This window comes from Lampetra planeri, chromosome 52 (assembly GCF_965212315.1).
Source record: "Lampetra planeri chromosome 52, kcLamPlan1.2.h2, whole genome shotgun sequence".
Classification (NCBI taxonomy): Eukaryota; Metazoa; Chordata; class Hyperoartia; order Petromyzontiformes; family Petromyzontidae; genus Lampetra; species Lampetra planeri.
In genome coordinates, this window is record NC_136158.1 from 2,775,510 (window position 1) to 2,801,126 (window position 25,617).

The 25,617-nt window shown below is 45.5% G+C and overlaps 1 protein-coding gene across 3 annotated transcripts in view; it reads left to right on the top strand.

Moving 5' to 3' along the window:
* The window catches only part of LOC144734690 (uncharacterized), a 45,578-nt gene extending 20,924 nt beyond the window's left edge, over positions 1–24,654 (top strand). For 2 of the 3 annotated variants that reach the window (XM_078616994.1, XM_078616993.1), the window contains exons 3-6: positions 7,657–7,776; positions 13,937–14,073; positions 16,360–16,427; positions 19,981–24,654. In XM_078616994.1, the coding sequence (XP_078473120.1) occupies positions 7,657–7,776; positions 13,937–14,073; positions 16,360–16,427; positions 19,981–20,090 (435 nt within the window). In that variant the 3' untranslated portion in view covers positions 20,091–24,654. The remainder of the gene's footprint in view (positions 1–7,656; positions 7,777–13,936; positions 14,074–16,359; positions 16,428–19,980) is intronic. The other variant, XM_078616995.1, reaches the window with a different exon arrangement.
* The last annotated feature ends 963 nt before the right edge of the window (positions 24,655–25,617 follow it).

Below are 25,617 nucleotides of genomic sequence, written 5' to 3' on the forward strand. Positions count from 1 at the left end.
CCGATATCCGAACCGGTCCTGGCCATTCACCATCCCCAACTCACCAGCGTGGTAAAGTACCGAGCAGTTGTGTGTGAGACGAGGTTCGTAAAACGAATTTGGGTGCGTCTTACTTTCCGCAGCATCTTAATCGTCCGGATAATATTGCAGTGATCCTGGTAATGTAGTTACGATTCACTTGCAATTGCTCTTGATTTATTTCCTGTCTGTTTACATATTAATACAAGAGTCACCCTATATCTGTTTATTATTTCTTTCACCTATTTTGCAATTGTTTTATGATCAGTCTAAAATGAATATGCCTGGGCCGACTTGCATCGTTTCTGCGATATTTGCAATTTCTCACATGACGCAATTCGTTTTTGTCCTGATTTAAATTTGCTTCATTGTTGTAGTTTATTTACTTTGCTTGTTGTCATTTTGTTCACCCAGGCTACTCCTGCAAAGGAGACATTGTCCTCCTATTTTGAGCTATCGGCCAAGTTAAATAAAATAACTTGATTATGATGCTGGTAATTGTGACATGAGAAAAGCAATATGATCTTCTAGTTAGCCGATGATATCCGCAGAGGGAAATACGTAGCTTCCACTGAGTGTCCTACGAGCCACCAACCAGCAAACCACGACACTAACTCTGTTGATGAAGATTTTGTTTTTATCTTGCTAGCACAGACAGCACCAGTATCAACAAGTTCTTGTGCAGACCACTCAAGTAAATACGGCTTGTGGTGGCTTTAAAGCAATGGGCTAATGGACCCAATCTCCCCAGCTACGGATTCAGGGGTTGAGCAATGGTAAGATTGCCCATCTCAAGGAAAATCAAGAGAAGGAGATATGAAAGGAAGTTACTAAATTAAACAGTGAGGGCCAAACAAAGATAGGGCACTGAAATTCCGGGCTTCAGGGAAACATGACGAAACTTTTTTTTTGGATGTGCTCTATGATAGACGTTTGCACCGTTTGGTGGCGTGGGGGCGAAAGGTTGGGCAAGCACCGAGCACACAGCGAAGATCCTCATTGGCTGTAAAGATTTGAGGTTTCATGCCAGTGGATGAGAACATGATTTTGCTCGTGAGGATCGCGGTTCAGATATTGTGATGTGACAATTAATTATTGAAACCCTACGCGGCACAGGAGGAATGCTGTTCACCAGCAGTTTGAATAAGAATTAAGTGGCAGCCAATGGGGACGCATTCGAGAGGACGTCCAGCGAAGAGATGGAGTGAGGAAATATATTTTTGCTCGGTGGATTCTTAACATCGCAGGAAATTGAGAAGTGTAGCGGTGGTTTTTGGAGGCCTTCAATCAGCATTGGATTCACTGTGGCTGATGATGATGATGCATGAGAGGTTTAAACTAGCTCTCGATTTTAGGTCAAATAAGCCGCCCATTCTGGGACCAACATTTTAGGCGAGTGGAATTTCTGCTCGCATGTATGGCAGTTTTAAACGATGGCACATTCCTCCACGCTTTTCAAGAGCAGTTTGGCATTTTATCCCACTGTGGCCAGGATACACCGTGTGTTTATTTGTACAACCGCTTTTGTAATCGCGCTGCTAGGTGAGGGCCTCCTGACGTCGTACAAATCGTGGGGGTTATTTGACCGTAATTCCCCACGTTGGTCAGTGCGGTTTGGTGAATGGTAGGAGGAAAGGTTAGTCGTGGCACCACAGGAGTACAGTACAACAGCGGATTTTGCTGCACCTCACTCTGCTGCCCACCACGTTGCACGGCAGCAGCTTCTAGCGCCCTGACTTGTGGGGTGGTTAATCTTGGAAGCAGTATCCAGGCTCCGCCCTGCTCGGCTTCGTAGGTCCGACAAGATCAGGTGCATCCTGGGTGATTGGTCAGAGTCATCCTCTCCGTTTTCCCTTTACTCTGCGGAGTTTTTTCGAGCAATGCGCGATGTCGAGACGTTTTGCAGTCGTGACGTTAACTGGCCCCGCTGGTGTGATGACACGCACGGTGCCAGAGTATCAAGTCAAGTTTATCTTATAAGAATAGGGGTTTTTCCCCCTTTTTTCTGGCAACAAAACTTAAACCTTTTTACAAGAAATCATGTCTGCAGTAACCACAATACTTGTGGTCAGAATGCAAATAAATAACATACTCTGATAATATATGCATTGTCCTTGAAACTGATTGGTCCACACCAGAGACGGCTTTCTTTTGAGCCTCGTCTCAAACGGTGGAAGACCAGAGGACGCCAAAAAGCGTTCAGCTGAATGCCTTTTGCAGGCATGATTCCTTGTAAAAAGGTTTCAGTTTTGTTGCCAGAAAAAATGGTAAAAAACCTATTCTTATATTTTAGTACTGGCAAAGGAGGTCCCATGATGTACAAGTTCATCTTGTTTAACCAGGTGAGATCACGCAAAACTTCCGTCATTCTCGCAGCAGCAGCTTTTGGCTAACCATCAAACAGACGGTCACTGCATCGCGCGCTTTCAGAGGCGCTTCTGCGGCCGTCTGGAATGCTCTTTCCGCTATTAGGAAGCCACTGGAGCTATGCACTTTTTAAATTTAGATAGAAAACTAATTTATTTAGAACTGCTTTTTGTGTTCAGTTTGTCCTTCCCCTGCACGGTTGGCTACGTACGGTGCGAAAGAAGTTCAACATACATACAGATCAGGAATGTACTCTTTGGTTCTTTCGGTAAAGTCACGTAGATGAAAAATAAAAGTAATACAAATTATAAAATGAAAATAACTTAATTAAATCACGACGTTTCGTGATTTAATTTAGTTCATTAATAATAAAAATAATAAAATGGAAATAACTAAATTAAATCACGACGTTTGGTGATTTAATTTAGTTATTTTCATTTTAGAATTTGTATTATTATTAATTTGAATTTTTCACCTACGTGGCTTTACTGAAAGAACCAAAGAGTATGGATCCTTGCAGTCACGAAAACTTCAAATCTAGATCAGGAATGGTCTCATTTGCAAGAGTGACCTGGGTCATGGGAATGACGAAAGCAAAACAAAGAAAATAAAGGGCAGCAATGAAGAAAATAGCAATAGGAGCAAAAGCAGCAGTCACTTTGAGAAATCAAAAATATTATCATTTGCATTGGTACCTGGATGCCAGTAATACGTTGATGGAATCTTAAGGAGATATTTGTAGTTATTATATCTATTGAAAATAGTTTTACCAGATAAGGCCCACTAAGCTGCCTAGCTCTTTTTCACAAGCGACCTGGCCACAAATGAAAGCTCAACAAAGCGACTTTATGTGGAAATTTAAACAAGTTACCTGCTGTAAAGGGATGCCTCAAAATATAGAGGGAAAAAACGGGAGGACTCGGAGAAAAATCCAAGCAACCACGGGGAGAACATGTAAACTCCAAATATACAGGTATCATCAGTCGGGATTGAACCCACGACTTCCTGTATACCAGGCAAAGGAGTTAACGTCTCGCCATAAGACATCATCATTGGCAAACTACGGAGACATTCCACTTCAGCTGCGATATTTTTTTATGCAACCGGCCATCAGACTTATCAGCGTTCGCCGATGAGATCTCAGCGCCGAGGAATTTCTTGCCACTGGGAGGAGAGAGATAAGCGGGTACCCTTAGCCCGAGAAGAGGTGCTCGCGTTCACGTAGGCACTTTGAGGCCATGCGATTCGCCACGACTATTTTCGGGTGACGGAATTTGGCATGACGATTGCACGCCTGCGAATACTCGTATGATGGGGGAGGGGGAGGGCAGGTTGGGAGTGTGGTGAAGTTATTTCATTGCCTTATAAAGGTCTAGCGGCCTGGGTTTGATTCCTCTTCCGAGACGTCTGCCCAGCATGGAAGAGTAGGCCATGTACCCGCATGAGTGGCCCTCTCGTGCTCGCTCTCGTCGGCGGGTGCCCTTCCGCCAGCAGTGGTGTGGAGCAAGCAATTGCAGGGCTGCACCTTTACCGTCACCAACTCTGCTACCACGATGGGGGGGGGTCCCACAAACGTAAAGCAGAGCCTTTCCTTGGCTTCCACTTTGAGACGACTCCTGTTGCGCTTTCGGCCTGTCCTGGGGAGACGAGGAATTTGGAATTGCTTATATGTACAGCAATCGCGCGCTTTCAGATGCGCTTCTGTGGCCATCTGGAACGCTCTTCCTTCCGATATTGCTTAGCGACTGGAGCTGTGCACTTCTAAATGATCTAGATTGAAAACTAATTTCTTTAAAACTGATTTTCATGGTGTAGTTGTCCTTCCACCCTTACCTCCGATTAGCACGGTTGGCTACGTGCACTGCGGGAAAAAAGCTTCTCCATACTCCATACGTGGAGCAAAAACATCAGGGGGGAAATTAAGCTCTCTGAGCACGTGGAGCAAAACAGAATCGGAATATTTATTTATACCGGAAAAATCCAATGAACTATGAAGCTCTTTTTCACAGATTTGAACAACATTACAACAACAAACAATACAAAAAACATGGCAGGAGTGCAAAGGACAAGAAAGGTAAACAAATCACATGCGCACATACAAATAAAACTAAGCCATCCCCATCCTATCAGACGTCGTGCCGAGCATACATCGAAAAGCTTCTTGGCACGACCACGAAACCCTACACAGCAAAGAGGGACTCAATTGAGAGTCACCCATTTTTGCAGTTAATTGGAGGTTATTAAGGACATCAAGATATGAAATATCTTGGGGAAGGGCAGGGCGGGCAGGGCTAGAGGTGGAGTCGGAGATGAGGGGGCAGGGCGGATGCCACAGTGAGCTCGTCGGAGTCTTCTGGATGTGTGGTACCTTAAAAACAACATCAGCTTCACCAAAAAAAATAGCAGTTTCCGCTCAAAACAAGCACGAGGCAGTGCTCATCTCCTGTTTACAACCCAGAACCAGTGGTGTAAAAACTCCACATTCCTATGCCAAGGGTGAGAATATCCATAGGAAAGCCACTGATGACGTTCCCCAAATTGGCATTTATTTTATCGTGATCAAGTGTGGTTGGCCGACTGCACAGTTGAAAATGATTAGTTTGTCATAAAGAGATTTTTTAATGTGACATAATTGCAACAGTGCTGTAATCTATTATCTGGGGATGAATCCATGGCAAGTGCGTGGTACGTTCGATCGCCAACAGGATTTTTACATATTGCGTAATAGAATAAACCACCTACGTACTGATGGAAGGACATGTATTCTGCCCCGTTCATAACATTCACATTCCTTACCAAATCACCCCGAATATACCTGATCTCATCACAGCTATGAAGCTAAGCAGAGTTGATCCTGGATAGTGGTTCGATCGGTGACCACCTTGCATGCCAGGTTGTCATTGGCTGCCGGGCGAACTTAGCGGGCAGCAAAGGGCAGTTCAGCAGAGTCCATCATTGTGCTGTGTTTTCTGTGCTCCCCACCTGCACCTGTTTGTATTGACCAGCATAGTCAAGTACAGGGACTCGTCTACTTACGAACTTTCAGAGGTAAGGACAAACCTGTCCGTATGTCCAGTTGATTGTTTGGACCGAGAGTCGTAAGTTCAACCACCGTGCAATAGATGGCGGTGGTGGCATCTATATCTGCAGAACGTGAAGAATCAGTGGCATCTACATCTACAGAACGTGAAGAGTCAGTGGCATCTACAGGATATTACATAACTTTTAGAGCCATTCCCTGTGTTTAGTGTACATGCCGTACAACATGTTTGGAATCGACAGGGGTAAAGTTGTACTAGGAACAAATCGACTTACGAACAGACCTCTGGAACCTAACTCGTTTGTAAGCAGAGGAGTTCCTGTACGGTCTAACAACCCCCACGACCCTCACAGTGTGGAGAGGTCAATTTCCAGCAGTGGACTGACGGGACGGGCCTTGTACGTAAAAAAACTAAAGTTAACGTCGGAGCGATCGCACGCTAAATTGAGCGTTGACACGGTGCTCGTATGTTTACAGCCCTTAGCCATTGGTGGTAATTCCACATTTCTAGGACGGGGCAGAGTCTACCTAAAGGCACACCACTGTTGACTTATTTTTATAGACCCCAACTGAGAATTGAACTTACGGACCTTCCGATTGCAAAAGCGGCTAACCTTAACGGCTGAGCCACTTGGCCAGATCAAAAACAATAACATGTAAATATTTATGTGCCTTGAAAAAAAAGTCTATTTTTAAAGGGCCTTACATTCACCATGTGTTCATAAGCAATGCTATGGTCGCTTAACTAACCTCTGGCACTCACTCTGCAGCCTTGGGGAGAAAGAAAGAGTACATTCTAACCTCCAGTTCTCTGCATGGCCAACTTGTAAAACTTGTAAAACGTTCTTTTTCAAGCGAGGGCTGGACATTTGTAAACAAAAACGCACGCGGCTCGGTAACAATGTCAATAAACAATTGATTCGTAATCTTTTATTTCACTCACTGTAGACACATGCACCGCTGTCGTGTGCATTCAAACAATTTATGGTCAACTTGTGTAGGTTATAGGATCGTAATATGTAACCGTTACGTGGTGCCAATTGAGTGGATGAGATTGGTAAAAAGCTGTTGAAAAAGTCATCGCATTTCATTAGGTTTTTTTACTCAATGAAGTTGTGAAAATTAAAAAATTTTGCCCTGATGGTCACATAATGGCACATCTTCTGCAGGTGTGGGTGGGGAAAATGCGCCAACTCACTGGGTCATTGGAGGTTCAGAAGTAGTTCTGGGATGTTCCCTTCCACGGGGCTGTTCTCCGGTCCACAGGCTGATGATGCACTGCTCTGGGAGAGTTCCGAATAGACACGTCACCTCATGACACCGAATTACGACAAGTGGAATAAAACGGGGGGAAAACATGTTTGAACCGAACAAGAGACTGAAATATTATTGTCCTCTATGCATTTCACTCATGCCCAGCAGGATGTCGCATGAGGCATTAGGCTTTGACGCAGACCACGATGATACTGGCACACCGTTGTTGATTTTTTATTTTTCTGCTCGTTGTTTTCTATTTCGTAGCGCTGAGGGTGCACGCCTCATTTAGCCGGCTGAATATCACCCGCACGCTTGCCCGATAGGCAGAGCGGGTGGGAGCTTCACGACACACTGACTCTTTGGCATTTTCACCTGATATGGCCTCCTGCACAAACACCAGAGTGGCCCTGATGTAGGTCGCAGCGTAGTAGTAGCTCTTTTACTAGGCCAGCTGCCGCCTCTTTTTCCACTGCAACTGAACCACGCCGAGGCCATTAGCCAGCCTAGGGCCCAGCTTGGTTTTTTGTTCAACTGCAGAAGCCAGGCTGTGCTGCCTACGTCACACGCAATGAATGACGCGTGTACGCGACGCAGTGATGATTGTGTACGCCACACGCTGTGAAGGAGTAGAAACGTGTGTAGTCACATGCTGACGGACGTAACTCCCAATGAACTAGCCGAGATCCTGTAGACATGATGCGTTGACCGCACCTCCAATGAGTACGGTTGGCTACGTACAGTGCGAAATAAGTTCAACATACATGCGTACGCACATACGTTGACACCGTGACCTCTCGGCGTTCCAAGATTAAACGTAGGACGGTTAAAGACGGCGTATTTGAATGCCGTCTTCCGTAACAATCGTAACACTTGCACGTAAGTCGCGCGGTTGTTTCCGTGACCGTGAACATTGGCGGTCGGTGATGGAATGCTGCAGTTGCCGTGTGTGTGTGTGTGTGTCCCCTTGTCGCCAGGCCATGGTGGCCTGTTACCCAGGGAAAGGTGCCGGCTACGTTCGCCACGTGGACAACCCCAACGGGGACGGCCGCTGCGTCACGTGCATCTACTACCTCAACAAGAACTGGGACAGCAAGGTGGGTCGCCCCCCCACCGCACCTGTTGTTATCTCCACTCTCCCAGTGAGGGCGGGTCGCATGCGTAATAACAACAACATCAACAACAATGACAAATAACAACAATAACAACGGGCCGTGTCCTTGCTTCGTCCAGGAAAGCCTCGCTGAGAGCCCGAGACTCCTTTCTAGCAGACCTGGCCATAGGGATGCATGGCCAATTGCATTAACTCGTGTTTGGCACGTGTTCATAAACTTGAGCACATGTGCATACGTAGCCCCCTTTGTCTATCCGCTGCTGGATGATGACCTCCCAACGCTATGCGGCTCATGGGGGTTATTTTACCGTACTTTACCACTCTGATCAGTGGAGCTTAGCATAGTGAAGAAATTAATTTCGTGGCACTGTCCTCGGCTGCACACGATTAGCCCCACCGCCTATAGCACCTGTAATGCGTGGTATTCCCCTAAGCGCTGGCCAAACCCCTAACCCTGCTTGACTGCTGAGATGTCATGATGTCATATGCGTTTTGGGTGGATATGAATTGACCCCAACACGAGCCCAATACTTGGTGTGGCAGACCTGGTGTATGCAGACCCCCTATCAAAATCACTGATCCTCAACCCACTCCCCTTACCCTACCCGACCCCCGTTGACGTTCTTTGCGCACATTCTAAATGTATCCTGCACGGTATTCGTGTCGCTCAGGCATGGGTGGTGGGCATGCACCTACCCACGGTTTAAGAGCCTCTGTGTTAGGATGTGGCGGAGGAGGCTGACTCGCACAGTTGTGCGTGCAAGTCTCCACAATGCATATAGTGGGTGGGAGTTAGGGGGGAGGGGCGAGTGGGGAAAATCTTATACCCGGATTTTTTTTCCTTGATTTCTTTAAACATTTATTTATTTTCAAATGGGGGGTGGGGGTGGTCTGGCATATTCTGCCAAAGGAAAACAACAATTTGGTGAGAATGTAAATATACATTGGCAAGCCGTAACCACCACAAATGTCAAAGGGATTCGGTGCAATTTTCAGTTTGGTGCATTAATCTGTTACAAAAAAAACACCACGTGGTAATCCATTTATAAATAGCCCACTCGAAGAACAACAACAACAAGAATAATTTTAACAACAACTCAATAGATTTGTCTATAATGCTGCGGCCTTCAATGCAAAAATACATCATAGGTGACTTTTCAGGAAATGGCCCTTGTGCTATGAAGAAGGTCCATTGCCTGAAACGTCGCCTGCTACACATTTATTTCCATTGAAGGCCGCAGCGTTATTGATAAATGTGAGTGAATTATTGTTGCTGTTGTTTGTTGTTGTTTGTATATTTGTACACCACTACCCAAAGCAGCAGCAGAAAAAACAAATAATTTGTTGACAAAAAAAATCGCCTCCATCAATCTCATACCTGTCAACTCATACGCTTTACCCATATTCTTGTACAGGGAAATTGAATTTTAAGGTCCATACGGCATACAGCCGTTTCAATACGGGCACAAAAAAAGTCAATTTGTTTATGTTTCTCCCTTGTGATGGGACTTTGTAGGATGAACGTTGAGATTTTATAAGGGCCACGGGGTGACCAATAAGGTCTGAATTGGTCTGTAAATAGGTAGGGCACTGGTAAGGGGGTTGACAGGTATGCAATCTCAATACACGTGTTAAATATTTTAGCACCATCCTCTGTAAATAAATATTTAGCCGTCGATCACAGCATATTCAATCAGCTGTGGAGAAATAAAGTAAGGGAGTCATTAAATATCAGTGGGCAGTGGGGTATCTGTGAATGGATCAGCCTCGATGTACATGTAAATTGTGTTATTGTTTTCAATGCCAGCCCTATATTTGACATCTTTATAAATTCACTTTGGGAGAGGCCTTCCTTCAGAAGTGGATTCAACAAAGGGCCGTAAATTATTATAATTTTTGTTTTTGCACCAACGTCAGACGACAATGTGCAACTGGTTGGCATTGTTCGGAACGATAATAGCTCCGCCTTTCTATAATGCCTCTGCGAGCACACACCACCGCCTTCACTCACCCACACTGACAAGCATGGTGAAGCATGGTCAAACAACCCCCATGACCCATCACGGCGTGGGGAGGCCCTCATCCAACGGTGGCTTGACAAAAGGGTTCGACACGTGCATTTGGTAACGTGTGTAGCATTTTCACGCCGCCACCACCACCACCATAACGTTGTTTGATGCTCAATAGCACAAAAAAATCCCTTCATTTCTGGAAAAACTCCTGCTGACGGGGTCCCAGTGTTGAGCGCCAAATCTCTCACATTTGTCAAAAGCACAACCATCTAAAGGTTCCAGTTAACACAAATGTGCATTATCAGGTCCGAGGGGTTATTTGTCCACTGCTGAATGAAGGACTCTCAAACTCTGTGCGGCTCGTGGGGGTTATGATACCGTACTGTTACCACGCTGGTCCATGCAGGGTTTGGTTGAGGTGGGGAATATAGACATTCGAGCATAGTACAGCACACCCTTTATTTCCCCGCACCTCCAAATAGCACGGTTGGCTACATCATACAACAACGTAGTCCCGCAGCAGCCTACAGCACCCATCCAAGCGCGGTCCAGGCTCAAACCGGATTGGCTTTCCGAGATGTGACGTAATCGGACGGATGCATTCCGGGTGATTTGGTCATAGAGCCCGGGGAAATATCGTACGCAAATTTTTCGCAAATTCATCGCCGCAAGTATGGATTTCGCGAGTTGTTTTGCCCCCGGTGAAAAGCCAATCTGTGCCACCCCTTATCTGCGAGCGATTGAAGGAAAAACAATGAATTTAGCTCCTTATCCATTAAGAAACAGGAAGGCCGTGCGCTGTTTACGCTATCTGTTCCGCCATCAGCTGCGATGTTGATCGCATCTCGCGTAGTGTATGAAAAACGCTGGGAATTTGCATGCACGGTGCAGAAACCGCCGACTGTAAACCGTCGCATCGGTTGTAAGAATTGTGCAAAACATTTTATTTTTCAATGCCAGCCAAGAATTTATGAGCAAGGGCTCACCTTGAAGTCACTCTGGTTTAAAAATGCGTACGATCCTCCCAAGTATGTTTGTGTTGTTCCGCATGATGTGTCATTTCTCTCCATGTGCTGGGAGCGTCTTGAGGCATATGAATTTAATGATAATTACTATTTGATACATTCTTGCCATTCTTGTAGTGCAAAGCTCTCGCGAAGGTGCTATGTTTGACAGATGGGTATGGTCTGCCCGTAGGTGCCATTGATGCTATCTGGCCTTATTCTAACCACTAACCTCCGCTGTTTTGGTCGCATCTCAGCCCTGCACGGCAGCAACCTTGAGTAGCCGTGCGTGGAATTTTGGGACGTACGTGCGCGAAGGTTTTCTCTCAAGTTTGGGGCCGTCCAATAAGCCGTCACGGCAGTGGGAGATGATTGATGGCACATTTCCTCCCGTGCCTCTGGCAGCCGTGGGTGGGGTGCCCCCGTTGGGAAGGTGGAAGTTACGATGTTAGCTGCACTTGCCCAGCCTCTCCTCCGCACCCCCCTTCCACCCCCCTCCACCCCCCTCGAGTGCGCAAAGTAAAAGGCTTTCTAACGAGTCACCCTCTAACGTCACAACCCCAACCGGCGATTGGGGTTGTGACGATTTGAAGCGTTGGGATCGTGAGCGCAAGAAGCAATTTTAACAGGTGAATCGATGCATTTTTTTTATGGCTTGATAATATGAGTAGTAGGTTTTTACCCTTATAAACTGGTACAAAACTGACACCTTTATTCAGGGCATCATGTTTGCAATAACCACAATACAAGTAGTCAAAAAAGCAAACAAAAAGAAGCAACTCTGATAATGATAATAATATGCACTGTCCTTGAAGTTGATTGGTCCACACCCGAGACGGCTTTCTTTAGAGCCTAGTCCCCATTGGTGTTGGACCAGATGACACCAGAAGGCGTACAACTCAAACACAGTGCAATATCAGAGTCTTGAGAGCTCGGGGTGTCAGTTTTGTACCAGTTTAAAAGGGTAAAAACCTACTACTATATTTTGCCACTGGTAAAAGAGATCTCATAGTGTTGATAATATGAATCGACCCAAACTACGGTGATACCGTAATGCATGCTTGTAGGATTCACCGCAAAAAAAAAAAATTTGCATTTGACTGCAAGTATTGTGGTTAATGTAATCATGATTCCTTGCAAAAGGTGTCAGTTTTGTTGCCAGAAAAAAGGGGGAAAACCCTATTAGTATAAGAAGAATTGCATCGTGTAACGCGCCAGACAGCATTTGCCCGGAGGCGTGAGGAGGGATCGCAGCCTAGTGGGAAGGCAGTCACACGAAGAGCCGGTGCCAACAATTGCCCAAGCTCTGCGGTTCTCTACATATGTAGATTTTTTTAAAGTCAGTTATTGAGCACATGCCAGTGGAAACACGCACCTTCGATTAGTATGGTTGGCTATGTACTGTGCGAAAGAAGTTCAGCATAACAGCAACTGCCATTCGCCACTAAGTGGCGGTGATGTCACCACGGGGCTTGTGCCAGGCTATGTAAGACCACTTTAAGACCACGTGAAGTGTCGAACGCCCACTGGCAGGAGGGCATGGGACAGAACCAGGTACCATCGGTTGATCGATCTGAGATGACTGACTTAAATGCGTACAAAGCGTCGGTCCCCGTGCTGAAGAACGCGCTGCGCGACCCGAAAACACATCGGAGAACTGCGTGGCACTTAAAACTCCCCAGGGTACACGCGCACACACAAGCACGAGGCATAGGTTGAACCACTCGTGCGCCGCCACGACGTCCGGCCTCGCACAAAAAGAGGAAGAGAGAGAGGGGGGTGGGGGGAACTGCTAATGTGAAAAAGAATGTCCAAGCAAAACAAATAATTGGGTGCGAGGAGGCTCTGAGCGGGAGCTGCGTGTGCCCGGCTTACGTGCGGGACCGGCTCGTACCCACGTCACCGATGGAAAGATTGCGCGACCGAGAGATGGGATCCTAAGGTCAGCGAGGACATGGATCCCCGCTCCCACGCCCCCCCCACCTCCCAGGGCCCCGTGCCGCTGCCCACTCCGCATTGTCTTCCTGTCCCGGCGATAGGAGCTATTACACCAATTGGCGACTCTAATTGGTGTAATAGCGAAGAATCCGAGTGGCCCTGGCGATAATAATTCTTTCGAACTGCTTTTTGTGTAAAATTTGTTGTCCTTCCCCCGCACCTCCGATTAGCGCGGTTGGCGATGTATGGTGCGAGCGAAGTTTAGCGTACGTACATACGTCTGAGCGACTGGAGCGAGCGATATCGTTAGCACTGTGTGGATATTCGTAGCTTCTGCTGGATAGCCTTGCAGTGTGTGTGTGTGTGTGGTCCACACTTCACTCCGCGTTCCAGGAGGGAATGGATGAATGAGTGAAGAAGCTCCCGGAACGCAGAGCGAAACGTCGGGCATCGTGATGAACGCGCGGTACAACAAGAAAACACGCCGGGGAGCTGTGGTTGTGCCCGTGTGGTCACGCGAGACGAACATTCATCCAGCTGTGGTTTAAAATAAAATAGGCAATGACAAGTGGTGACAATTTTGTTTAGGTGTGTGTGTTTTTGTCTTTGTTAACTCAAATGAGTACCTGGTGCGGTGTGTCAACATCAACACGAGGGAGACAAAGGCGGCCGGGAGTGGTGCTGGCCACTCACACCCTCGTGTGCCGTGCTGACCTTCATAGGCGCTTGATAACAGCACTTGCCCCAACAGTCTGTGAAGCACTATGAGACATCTCCTTTACCAGTGGCAAAATATAGTAGTAGGTTTTTACCCTTTCAACTGGTACAAAAACTGACACCTTTATACAATGCCAGTGCATATCATTATCATCATCAGAGTTGTTTCTTTTTGTTTGCATTTTGACTGCTTGTGTTGTGGTTATTGCAAACATGATGCCTTGTATGAAGGTGTCAGTTTTTGTACCAGTTGAAAGGGTAAAAACCTACTACTATAGTCTGTGAAGCCTTTACAGGATATCTCTGCCTTTGTTTGTGTGTATATATAAGGTGGCCAGGTGCGGTGCTGGCCACCCACCCCTCGTGTGCCATGCCGGCCTTCATAGGTGCTCACTAACAGCACTTGCTCCTACAGTCTCTTGAGGCTATATGTGGTATCCTTGTCTTTGTGTGTGTTTGGAAACGGTGGCAGGTCCACGGTGGTGTGCTGCGGATTTTCCCCGAGGGAAAGCCACAGTTTGCGGACATCGAGCCCATATTTGACCGTCTACTCCTGTTCTGGTCGGACCGTAGGAACCCGCACGAGGTGCAGGCTTCGTACTCGACGCGGTGAGTGTTGAGTGTGCGTGTGCAACATGCAAAGGCGCGGTGCTGGAGCATTGCATCTGGGAGAAAGAAACAAGTATAACCCATAAAAACAAAGTTTTTCACTATAAATCCTTTATATACGTGGCGGCTAGAGTCCTCTCGTCCTCTGGCTTGAGATGGCTGCCACCTATGGGTCAGATGATTGCTTTGCACCATTAAGCAATTGGTAATTAAATATAATATTTTTGTCCTAAAAAGTGTACAATTTTGGAAAAAAAAATTCACGAACATTAATTGTCACGCACACCGAGTCTGTGTGGAAAATGTCAGCTCGATTGGATCACGGGAAGTGGGTTAAAAAACGACCGAAAGATTTGCATGGTCCTAAGCAAGCAAGCAAACTTAATATAAAGGATTTAAAAAAACCCAACATCTCAGAATCTCGCCCTGCTGGCAGACTAATGCCCACTCGTGGGCCGGCTCTGAGTGACCTTGTGCCAGAACAGGGACGGCTACTGTTGGGGGGGGGGTCCCCTGGCTCCAAAAACAAACAAAATCTGTTTTGGCAAATTAGGGTGCGATGTCAGTATTATTATAATGACTGCTGCCCTCAAGGACTCCACTGGAGGGAGCTCACGAGAGCGCCCTCTAGAGGGTATATTGATTGGCCCACTCTTCCACACTGATCCGATGTCTTGGAAGAGCATGAAAAAAAAGTAATATTTGAAAAAACTTTTTAAAAAACACACTTTTATTAAATGTACTAGTAATGTAAAAACTCCACGACTCCAGGAAGTGGCCCCGAAGCTTGCCATAACGTAAGGGACCGTGACCAATTACAGCCAATGTCAGTTGACCGTGGCCAATTAGACTCAAGCCGAAACATAACATGTAAAAAAGAATGTTTAAATGTTTTTTTTATATTTTATGATAGAATATAGTATTGTCATCAGTATGACATAAGTATACCAAGTTTGCAGTCGATACCACATTGGGAAGTGGGTTAAAATTGAGTTACAAGATTTGAGGATACGACAACAACGACAACAACAGACAGAGTGAGTTAAATGAAAGCGTGTAATAAGAATAGGTTTTACCCTTTAAAACTGATTGGCCTACACCAGAGATAGCCCTCTGTGTGGCCTCGTCTCACCAGTGTAAGATAGGAGAACACCAAAAGGCGAACAGCACAAAGATGATGCAACTATCAGAGCATTTATATCTCGGGGTGAGAAGCAATATCACAGGAGCCTTTTGCCAGTATGAAAGACAATGCATATATTATCCGAGCATGTTTGCATGGTCACCAAAAGTGATTTAATGCAGACTTGATTTCTTGCAAAAGGTATTCCTTGGGCGTTTGAACATCTTAATCCCTGCTGTATTGCCAGAAAGGGTAAATCGTATTCTTGTATTGGAAGAGAAACTAAACTGTAAACTATTTTTATTCTACCAGGTAAGACCGTGATTGAACTATATCGCTTTTTTTTCAGAAGTGACCTGGCGAACAAATGAAAGCTCAACAAAGTTTAGATTCAAAGCTTTCGTGACTGCAGGGATTCATATTCTTGGTTCATTCACGTAGAAGGGAAATAATAAAATAATAAAAATAAAACATTATAAATGTTCTAACGACGTTTCAACGAAGTTGCTTTATCAATGTGGAAATTGATAGCAGCCAAATACTCTATAGGCATGTTTCTAAATCTGAAGGGAAAACCCACAGGACCCGGATACATTTCCATGCAACCACGGAGAGAACATGCAAACTCCAAATATACAGGTGTCAGGGTCGGGATCGAACCCACAACTACCTCCTGTATACTAGGCGAGGTAGTTAACATCTCACCACCGTGGTGCCCCACCATGCAAGATAGGAGTACCCACACTATATCCAACCACACATGCGACCTGCCGATTGACCGTAGTAGTTTCCTATTTATACTGCTGGGTGGACAGGGGTGGGGTGGGGGGGACATTAATAAAATTGCCCAATGCCTAAACTCCCGCAGCAGGAGTTCAAACCGTTGAACTCTGGATCGCACGTCCAGTGTGCTGACCATCACACTACGGACCCAGATTACACCTCGCGCGGTTACCGGCTATTCCCTAAGATCCGTACAACGGACAGTCGGGCTTGGCAGTCGGGCGCCATCCCCACGAGGCTCGATCCGTACGCAGTTGACGGCTCGATTCTTGCAGCCTCCTGGTGTTTTCAGAACAGAGTCACGTGACCCACGGGGGGGGGGGATGCTCATGATTATGCCAACACTCGTTTTGTTAACAAAATGAACACTCTTTTCGCAGGTATGCGATTACGGTGTGGTACTTCGACAAAGAGGAACGTGCTCAAGCCATCAAGAGACACTCATTGGGTGAGTGTGTGAACCCCCCCACTCCTGGGCCAATGTTGAACGCTGTGGCTGCTGCTGCTGCTGCTGCTGCTGCAACAAATGCATGATTCCTGTTGTGCAGAATCGATGCAGTTGCTGCTATGAGTATGATTAACTATTCTCGACTTGAAGTTTTCGTGACTGCAAGGATCCATACTCTTGGTTCTTTCGGTAAAGTCTACGTGACTTTACCGAAAGAACCAAGAGTATGATGAACTAATTATGAGTAGGTGGCACGATGGTACCGCTCGTGCCTCGCAGGAAGAAGGGTCTGCATTCGATTCTCAACTCCCCCTGTTCTGCGTGGGTTTCCTCCAGGTTTTCCGGTTTCCTCCCATAGATTAAAAAAAACACACACAATCTAACAGCAGTAACATCTACCCCCTCTTGTGAAAACCTGGCAGGACCCTCCTGCAAAAGAACTATTTTTTTTTTATTTTACCAGGTAATGCCCACTGAGCTTTTTAGCTCTTTTTTAGAATCTGAATATGTATTTATACTGGAGGATAGCTCATAGAAGTGACTTATCACGTGGACATTTATTGCAGCCAAATAGCCTAAAATCACGTGTCTAAATGTGGAGGGAAAAACCGGAGGAGCTGGAGGAAAATCCACGTGACCACAGGGAGAGAGACATCGCAAACTCCAAATAAACAGCAGGCGACAGGTCAGGATGAAAGCCACGACCTCCTGCATACCAGGCGGGGTAGTTTACATCTCGCCCCCGCGGGCACCCTGCTCACTGAGCCTTGAGACTCGGTGAGGCTTTCCTGGGTAAATATGCAAAATAATAATATGAATGAGGTTACCGTTTCACAATTAACAGTTCAGTTAGGCCATGCAATTATCTGGCCAAGTTTGTGTTTAATGACCCTCCACCACCCCACGTAGCCAAACAAATAAAAATGGTTGGTGCTGTCCCAGGCGTTGGAACGCCACAACAATTATTTTTTTCAGCCCACCGCTAAGTTGAAGGACAACTCTCGCAACCAATTTTTGTTTGCCTATGCCAGGCGTTGAAGGGTATTTCGACACATTACGAGGCCTACCCAAAAAAATTCTAGTCATGAATCATGTTAACTGAGATTTAAAGCTCCGTGCTAAGTTGATTAGGTTTGTTGCGGCTTGTTACTGTTGCTGAGCTTGATGACGTTGATGGCAATGGCGTTGATGGGACTTAGCAGCCGTACAGCTGTTTACAGTCCGCAATAGATTAGAGCCTCGTCCACAGTTATAATCACCGGCGGGTAATTTTTTAATCATTCCCCCTTAATTGACTTAACCAGCACTGACCGTCGTAGTGAAGTATGGTCAAACAACCCACACGACCTTCACGGCGTGGAGAGGCCTTCATCAAGTCGTGGATTATCGAATGGTGATTAAAGTAAAATAAAAAATAGTGATGGTGGCGGTGTTGCTACTGCTGCGGTTTAAGGAGTGTGGGATTTTCCATGATGCATTTCACAGCTGGGTAACTGCCGTAAGTTGGCTGCAATCCATCCTGCGTTCGCCAACATTCTACGTTTGCTCACAAACACAATAACCCGTTCATGCGTTGAAGTGCGTTTGTAATTATGCTTATCTGGAGAACCAGAACTATTACTGCAATCATGAGCAACAGAAAATTTGTAAAAAAATGCTTTTAAAAATTTCCGTTTTCAAAATGTTAATTTGTGTTTTGAGAGAGGTTATTTTTTAATTACGGGCACTGAGCACAGGCCCAAAGGCCCAAAACATCAAGCAATAGGCAACAAAAAACACGATTGAAGTCGTAGTAGTTACGAGTTTTCATGTTTATCGACACACATCTACTCGAGTAGGGGTCGGCAAACCAAAACAACAACAAGAGCCGTTTTTTTTCGAATTCGGTAAAAAACAAAAGACCTCAATATTTCAAGAGTTGCAATGGATGTGAATACGAGACGGTGTGGTCCTTTAATCAACGTCACGAAACCGTCCTTGATGAGCCGCGTGTGGATCCGGAGCCACAGGTTGCTGACCCCTGTCCATGGTGAACTGGACTTCCATTTTCTTGGTTCTTTCGGCAAAGTCACGTAGAATGGAAATAATAAAATAATAAAAATAAAACATAATAAAATAATTCTCACAACGTTTCGGCCACAACGCAAGCAGCCGTCCTCAGGTGAAGACCAGGTCTGTCGGGGAGACAGCGTCTGAATGACGCTGTCTCCCCGACAGACCTGGTCTTTTATTTTTATTATTTTATTATTTCCATTCTACGTGACTTTACCGAAAGAACCAAGAAGATGAATCCCTGCAGTCACGAAAGCTTTAAATCGAAATTTGGACTTCCATTGTAAGTAAAAAAGAGAAAAATTACAAAATTACTGAGGCGTGTGAGATTTTGCTGGAGCAGTCAACACCTGATAACGGTTGCTTGTGTTGCTTCCGAAACGTCGTGATTTAATTTATTTTCTTTTTTTCACCTACGTGACTTTACCGAAAAAAACAAAGAGTATGGACCCTTGCAGTCACGAAAACTTCAAATCTAGAATTCCATTGTAAGCTCGACTCCCATGGTGAACTGGACTTCCATGGTCAGAGACATTTTTTATTTTATTTCAAGAGCCACCACTGCAGTCCTTAAAGAGCTGCATGCGCCTCCAGAGCCGTGGGTTGCCGCCCCCTGAACTAGAGGGTGTGATTTTTACCTGCAGAGGGGAATTTTTAACAATTAAATTGGCAAAGAGGAATTGTCAGTGGCTTAGATTTATCCATTGGTCTCCGCTTAGGTTCACTCGGGTCCCGCGAGTGGTTCGGTTTACGTGAGAAGAGCCAAAGGTATAGAACAAGGACGGTATTTGAGGCAAAGAGTGAGCTTCAGAAGCTCCCAGCACGTGGGGGAGAAACGTCGGACATCGCGTGGTACGACCCCAAGACTGCGTCGAAGAGCTACACAGCACAACCGCATAGTTTCCTCCGTTAATCGCCATCAATCGATAGCTTGGTAACGATGAAAAAATATTTGGCGTGCGTGGAGAGATGGGCTGCATTGGGTCAGCAGCAGAGGTCGCAAACAGGTTTTGATTCCTTACCCGTACCCGTACCCGGCCGCACCAGGGTCGCAAACGGGTACCCGTACCCGGCCGTACCTGTACCCTACCCGTACCCGGCCGGGTACGGGTAGGGTACGGGTATCGAGTACCTGATTGCGACCTCTGCGATGAAGCCATGTTGCAGGCGTGGGTGGGTTGATTCTAGGAACTTGAATTGTGAGAAGAGACAAGACGTTGGGAAATGAGTGACAAACAGTTACTCACCAGTGACTCACGGCCTACCCGTACCCGGCCGCACCAGGGTCGCAAACGTGTACCCGTACCCGTACCTGGCCGGGTACGGGTAGCCGGGTATCGGGTAGGGTACGGGTATCGGGTACCTGGTTGCGACCTCTGGTCAGCAGGGCCGGCGTTACTTGTGTGGCTACGTACGGTGCGAAAGAAGTTCAGCAAACATGTACGTTCAATAGCGTGCTTTGCGTATGTCTCTTAAGGGCCTGTTTTCTTTCTGTCGGCAGCTGCAGGAGAGAAGGACATGAAGGTGTCACTGAGCCAGGCGGAGGCGGGGAACCAGCACACCACGCGGCCACCACAGAACGGCGCTAGTGACACTCGTGCGAGACACTGACCCAACGTCCCCAGCACTGTGTGATTAGCGACGTGACCATTTTTCCTTTCTGGTTTCTTCGTGTTCTTAGAAAAGGTGCAATTTTTATTTTCTGTCCGTGTGTCTAATTGTACAATTTTTTCATCCAGATTTTTACGTAATTATTATACATCCCAGTTTTAAAGTCAGATTATTATTGCTGCCATATTTTATGTTAAATGGCCAACATTGCAGGTAAAAAAAATGAATATTTGTAAATAGACTATAGCATAATAATAATACTTTGTATGCTGCTCATTTAATTTTAACTGATTCCAAACGATTCTTATTGGTTCCAATAGCTGTATTTGATAACGTTTTAAGAAGGAAATTGGTATACATTCCAGATAATTCTAATGTATGGCATTTCCGCATGAATTCTGAATAATTATATGTTATTCAAGCGACAGTTTTGAGCGACTGTCGCCGTGTCTAGAGATAGCGTTTTTATTTTGGACTTGAAAAAATCTATTAGACTTAGTGTTACGTGCGTACAATGCCTCTTTTCCACCATACTAAACCCGCGCCGTGCCTATGCCGAGCCTAGCCCGGCGCGGCTGAAGAGGAGGCGCCGCATTTTTCCCACGGCAGAAGTTGAGCCGTGCCGCTGACGTCTCGCGCAATGAATGTGTCCTGTGAGGGGCCCTGCACTGGCTCAGCTCGTATGTGCCAATGGAAAAGGGGTAGTGTATATATTTTCAAACGTTGGCCTTACAATGCCATTGAATTTATATGGAAATCCTCGAAATGAATAATACATCATCACATAGGTCAGCTGCAAAAGAACTGCCTTAAAAAACACAACAGTTCGCTTTGGGATAAATGCAGTGTGTGAACAACACAATTTATGTCCGTGAAAGATGACGCACACGTTAAGCCAGGACTGATAGCAGCTGTGGGATGCTGCCGATATGTAATGGTTAGCACATTGAACTTGCTACCTAGTGAACGTTGGGTCGATCTCCTAGCGCGGCAGTTGAAACAACGCTGCAGATTTCTTAAATCCCCCGGCCTCTGTCCACCCAGCAGTGTTAAATGGGTTTACCACAATCGATTTTCCAGTACGTCTGGTCACTATGTACGTATGTTGAACTTCTTCCACGCAGTACGTAGCCAACGGTGCTAATCTGAGGTGCGGCGGAAGGACAACAAACTAAACAAAAAAAGTAGTTCTCAAGAAACAAGTTTTCAATCTAGATTTAAAAGTGCATAGCGGCAGTGACTTCATGATATCGTAAGGAAGAGCTTTCCAGACGGCCGCATAAGCTCATCTAAAAGCACGTGATGCAGTAACCGTCTTTGTTCGATGGCTAGACAAAAGTTACTGCGAGGATGTGTGGAAGAGTAGGCCAAATACCTTCTAGTAGATGAGCTCTCTAGAGCTCCCTCAATTCGAGGCCTTTTCACCAGCAGTGTCTTGGGCAAGAAATTTCAGGGCTGCACCAAACGGTGACTGTCACATTATCTTATCTTGAGATTTGAAGAAAGATTTTGAGGAAATTTTTTTACGGAAACATTTTTTGGAGCTAACTTTTTTTTTTTTACAATATGTAAATTTATATAAGAGATGATACATCTTTAAAGTTCGCATTTGAGGGAAATCGTCCGCATTGCAACCCCATGTTTGTTGTGGAATGTCCATATTCATCAGATGGGGGGAGGTTTGTGCATAGAACATCTGCTGGCAGACTAATGCCCATTTGCAGACCAGTGCTGCATTTGTCTTTTTCGCACACAGAGACAGCTGCCACTGGGGGGGGATCCCCTTGGCTAGACTGAAGCAGGTCATCGAAATAGTTGCTACGTGGTGCTTTGAGTGACGGAGGCAATTAAGCGGCATGGAAATGCGCAAATCCCTATCCTTAAAAAATGTACAATAATGTAAATACGTTGTATAAGAATGCAATGGATTCTTTAAAAAAAAAACCATGCAAAACAATAACGCAGGAAATAAAAACAAAAAAATGATGTACATTTTTTTAATTGTGAAAATCTGTTTACAATAACAATGCTGTCGATATTTTAAACGTAATTGATGTGGCCGCATGAGTAGTATAATGAAACTGCAGCTGCATGTCCACACTACCGTATAGCATTATGACTGGGCACCCAGTCTGCTGTGCAAGATATATTCAACCATTCCGAGATTTACGCACGGTACAACGTTGCACATCTGACGCAGAAATGCTAAATAGGCAGAGATATATCGCAAACTGCTTTAAACAAGGGTCAAAAGCTTCACTGTGCTCTAGAAGTGAGCGAATGTACGCAAGATTAAGAATACATTTCTGTTTGTCAAAAGATTGTGTAATTGAACATCTGTAAAAACCACAGTTGCATCATGCTTCAAGTGCTGCATTGGGTGTGGGTGGTTAGGCGGCCAGGGCAAGATATACGATGTGACTACGTTCGGGATTTGTGACGTATCACCTGGAATCATTTTTAAATGCTGGTATTGATTTAGGGACCCAATCTTTGGGTACCGCCTGCAAATCCGGTCATTCTGGCGCCCTACGCTTAAACACCGGGAAGAGCGAGCGGAGTTTCGGTCGATATATCGGGAGCAGAAATAAGGCAAGGGCTAACGTGGTTTTGTTAGAATGCATTAGGTTGCAGCATCATTTGGATTGAAGCACACCCCTTGGGAGCAAGGCCATGTGAGCTTATATCAGAAGTCGTGTGCTTGTATCCAAAAAATGCCCATTGCCTTCCCCCCACCACCGGTGTAAAATGTAAGGACGTGTTGCTTATAATACAACTGTGCTTGTATTACGTGTGCTTTAAAAAAACGACTTCTCATTGTAAAATATCTACGGTCGTGAGATGCGTTACCGAGTAGCGTGTCATCCAATCTTAATATTATGACTTTTGTACTCTGATGGGGGCTCGTGGATGAAGTGCACGTGACGAGAGCAGGAGTAAGTTAACTCGGTTAACTGCGATCGAGGAACGGCAGTCGGCCCGATTAAGATGTTTACATCAAAGAAAGTGCCATTATTGTGAAGTTGGCAGTGACCTTTGCTTCCAGGAATGAGAATACCCAACTACTTTGGTCCACTGCCTGCTGTGTGTGAGATATCGTCGCGGTCGTGTTGTTTTTGGCTTTGTGGCAGATGTTTTTTTTTAAAATCTTCATGATATATGAAACAAGAAAAAACACGTGTTGTGCGCGTTAACGCAAGCATAAATATGCGTAAATAAATTGTGAGTCTGGTTTAGCGGAGACACGTTCATGGCTCCTCACGATTGGCTGGGGAAATAACTTTGCCTAACCTAAGCGTTGTATATTTGTTTTGTTTAAAATCCAGTGGTGGTTGGTCGGTGTGAGCTTACTGGAGCAGCATCCCACTTTAAATGTTACTTTAAAGAGAAAGCGTTTGAAATATATCTTAATTTTTAAGTAAAAAAAAGTTAAAACCCCCATTTTAAAAGTAAAAAAGGGCGAATTTAAAGAATTTATTTTGTTTCGGAGTTGAAACCATCCGGACAAGAATTGAAGAATGGGGTGCCAGATTCCACAACCCCAGTAAGGTCCACATTGTGGCTTCTCAATGGCTGATTAACCATAAATACCATATCAGCCCAAGCTAATATCGTGGGTGTATTAACCATAAATACTATACATCGTCTGCTTCGCCGTGGACATTAGAAGTTCTTCGAAAAGAGTAGGGCATGGATTCCAGCGTCGCGGTCCACATTTGACAAATTTGCTGCAGACTAACTCAATTTGCAGATTAGAAGAGCAATCGACGCCACTTACTACAAAACTACTGCATACTTTGTGAGAACCTTGGTGATAGCCCTTTCGCTCCAAGAATGCCAAGAATGTATTAAGTGTACCAACGATTTCGTTTGAACGGCACCACCCCACCAAATGTGATCCAACAGCCGCCAATCTTACAAATATCAGTGATGAAGTCATCTTCTTAAGTGATGAAGCTTTCGGTATAGGGTGTTTTGTCAATTCTGTGTGTGCTTTGAGACGGCTTTCCAGCTGGCGAGTTAAAACTACTAAGCAACATCGCTGTCGCCTTAGTGTCTTTGTATTGCTGATTAACTTGACATCTGTTTCACTTAGCGTAACGTTGGAATCTTGCCTGTTTGACGACCGTGTTTATGAATTGATCGAACTCAAGTTTTCATGCGGAGAAGGGAAAAAAAACAAGTATTTTGTAAAAAAAAAAAAGATGTACAGTTTTGGCACTCGTAATTTCACGTACATTAATGTCAGTATTGATCTATATTTTTGTTGCAGTAACCAATAAATTAGTCACTTTAGCGCCTTACAGGTGATCAAAAGAGAAACTCAACACGGAGTGATGAAGTGTTAGTGTGATTTCCGTCGTTGAAAGGCTCAATGCTATTTCTGTCGGCAGTTCCATGTAGATTGAATAGACGTGTAGCGAAATTAATCCAAGGTCGGTTCAGAAAATATACTACGTAACTATTTGATTATGAATATTTTATGAGAAAACGAAGTGATTTGATCCATGTACCTTTCTACCTGTAAATTATATATTGTACATTAAATACAATTTCAAGTCAACTTTCATGTTTTATCTGTTTGTGTAAATATATTTGTATTTTTTTCCCTTTCGATTGCATCCTTAAAGCCCATGTTTACCTTGCCCTTATCAACCATGGTCGTTTTATACAGCTGGGCGATCCGATTATTCCGGTAATCGGTTATTCTGCCGGTTATCGGGTCGAACAAACGACTAATCGGATAACACGGACACACTTGGGGGGGGGGGGAGGAAAATAAAAACACATTCCTGCGGAGGGAGCTGGTAGGAACGTTGGGTTGCTCGGTCAATGGCCAGGGTCAACGGCGGCGTGGTGTATTCCGCAAATATGGCCGACTGTGAGGGCGGGCACAAGCCGGCGTGAGTAGGTGAAACGTTGAGTTTTATAAGGGCACCACGGGGTGATCAGCCCCTCCCCACCCAGCCCCACCCCTCCCCACCCTCCCCACACAGCCCCTCCCCACCCATCCCCACCCAGCCCCTCCCCACCCTCCCCTCTCCACCCAGCCCCACCCCTCCCATTTTTGGATTCACGACGGACGGACGGACACAATAATCCCCTGTGGGCTGGTGGAACCAGGTGGTTCCTACCAGTAAGATTTTTTACTATCACCGTGACGCTGGATGAGAGATGATGGGCAGGACTTGATAAGCCACGTCACGTGGTTTTTATGGGGTTTCATGCCTTCAGGAGGCCCTATGTTTGGGATTTTTTTCCAAGAATAATTTGAAAATCGGGAGCACGTCCCTACTCGACAGCAAGAACGTCTCTTGTGCCATGCTTACTCCGAGCTGTGCCGTGCACGCACGCAGAGTGATTGATCATCGCTTTACAATGCCCCAACAGTCTGTTCAGGCTAAAGAGGGGATCTTTGTGCGTTGAACTTCGTTCCTTCTGTACGTTGCCGAGCGTGCGAATCGGAGGTGCCGGTACCCAACATCGATTAAAAGCCGGCAAGGTGTTGGCTTGCTCGGCACCACGC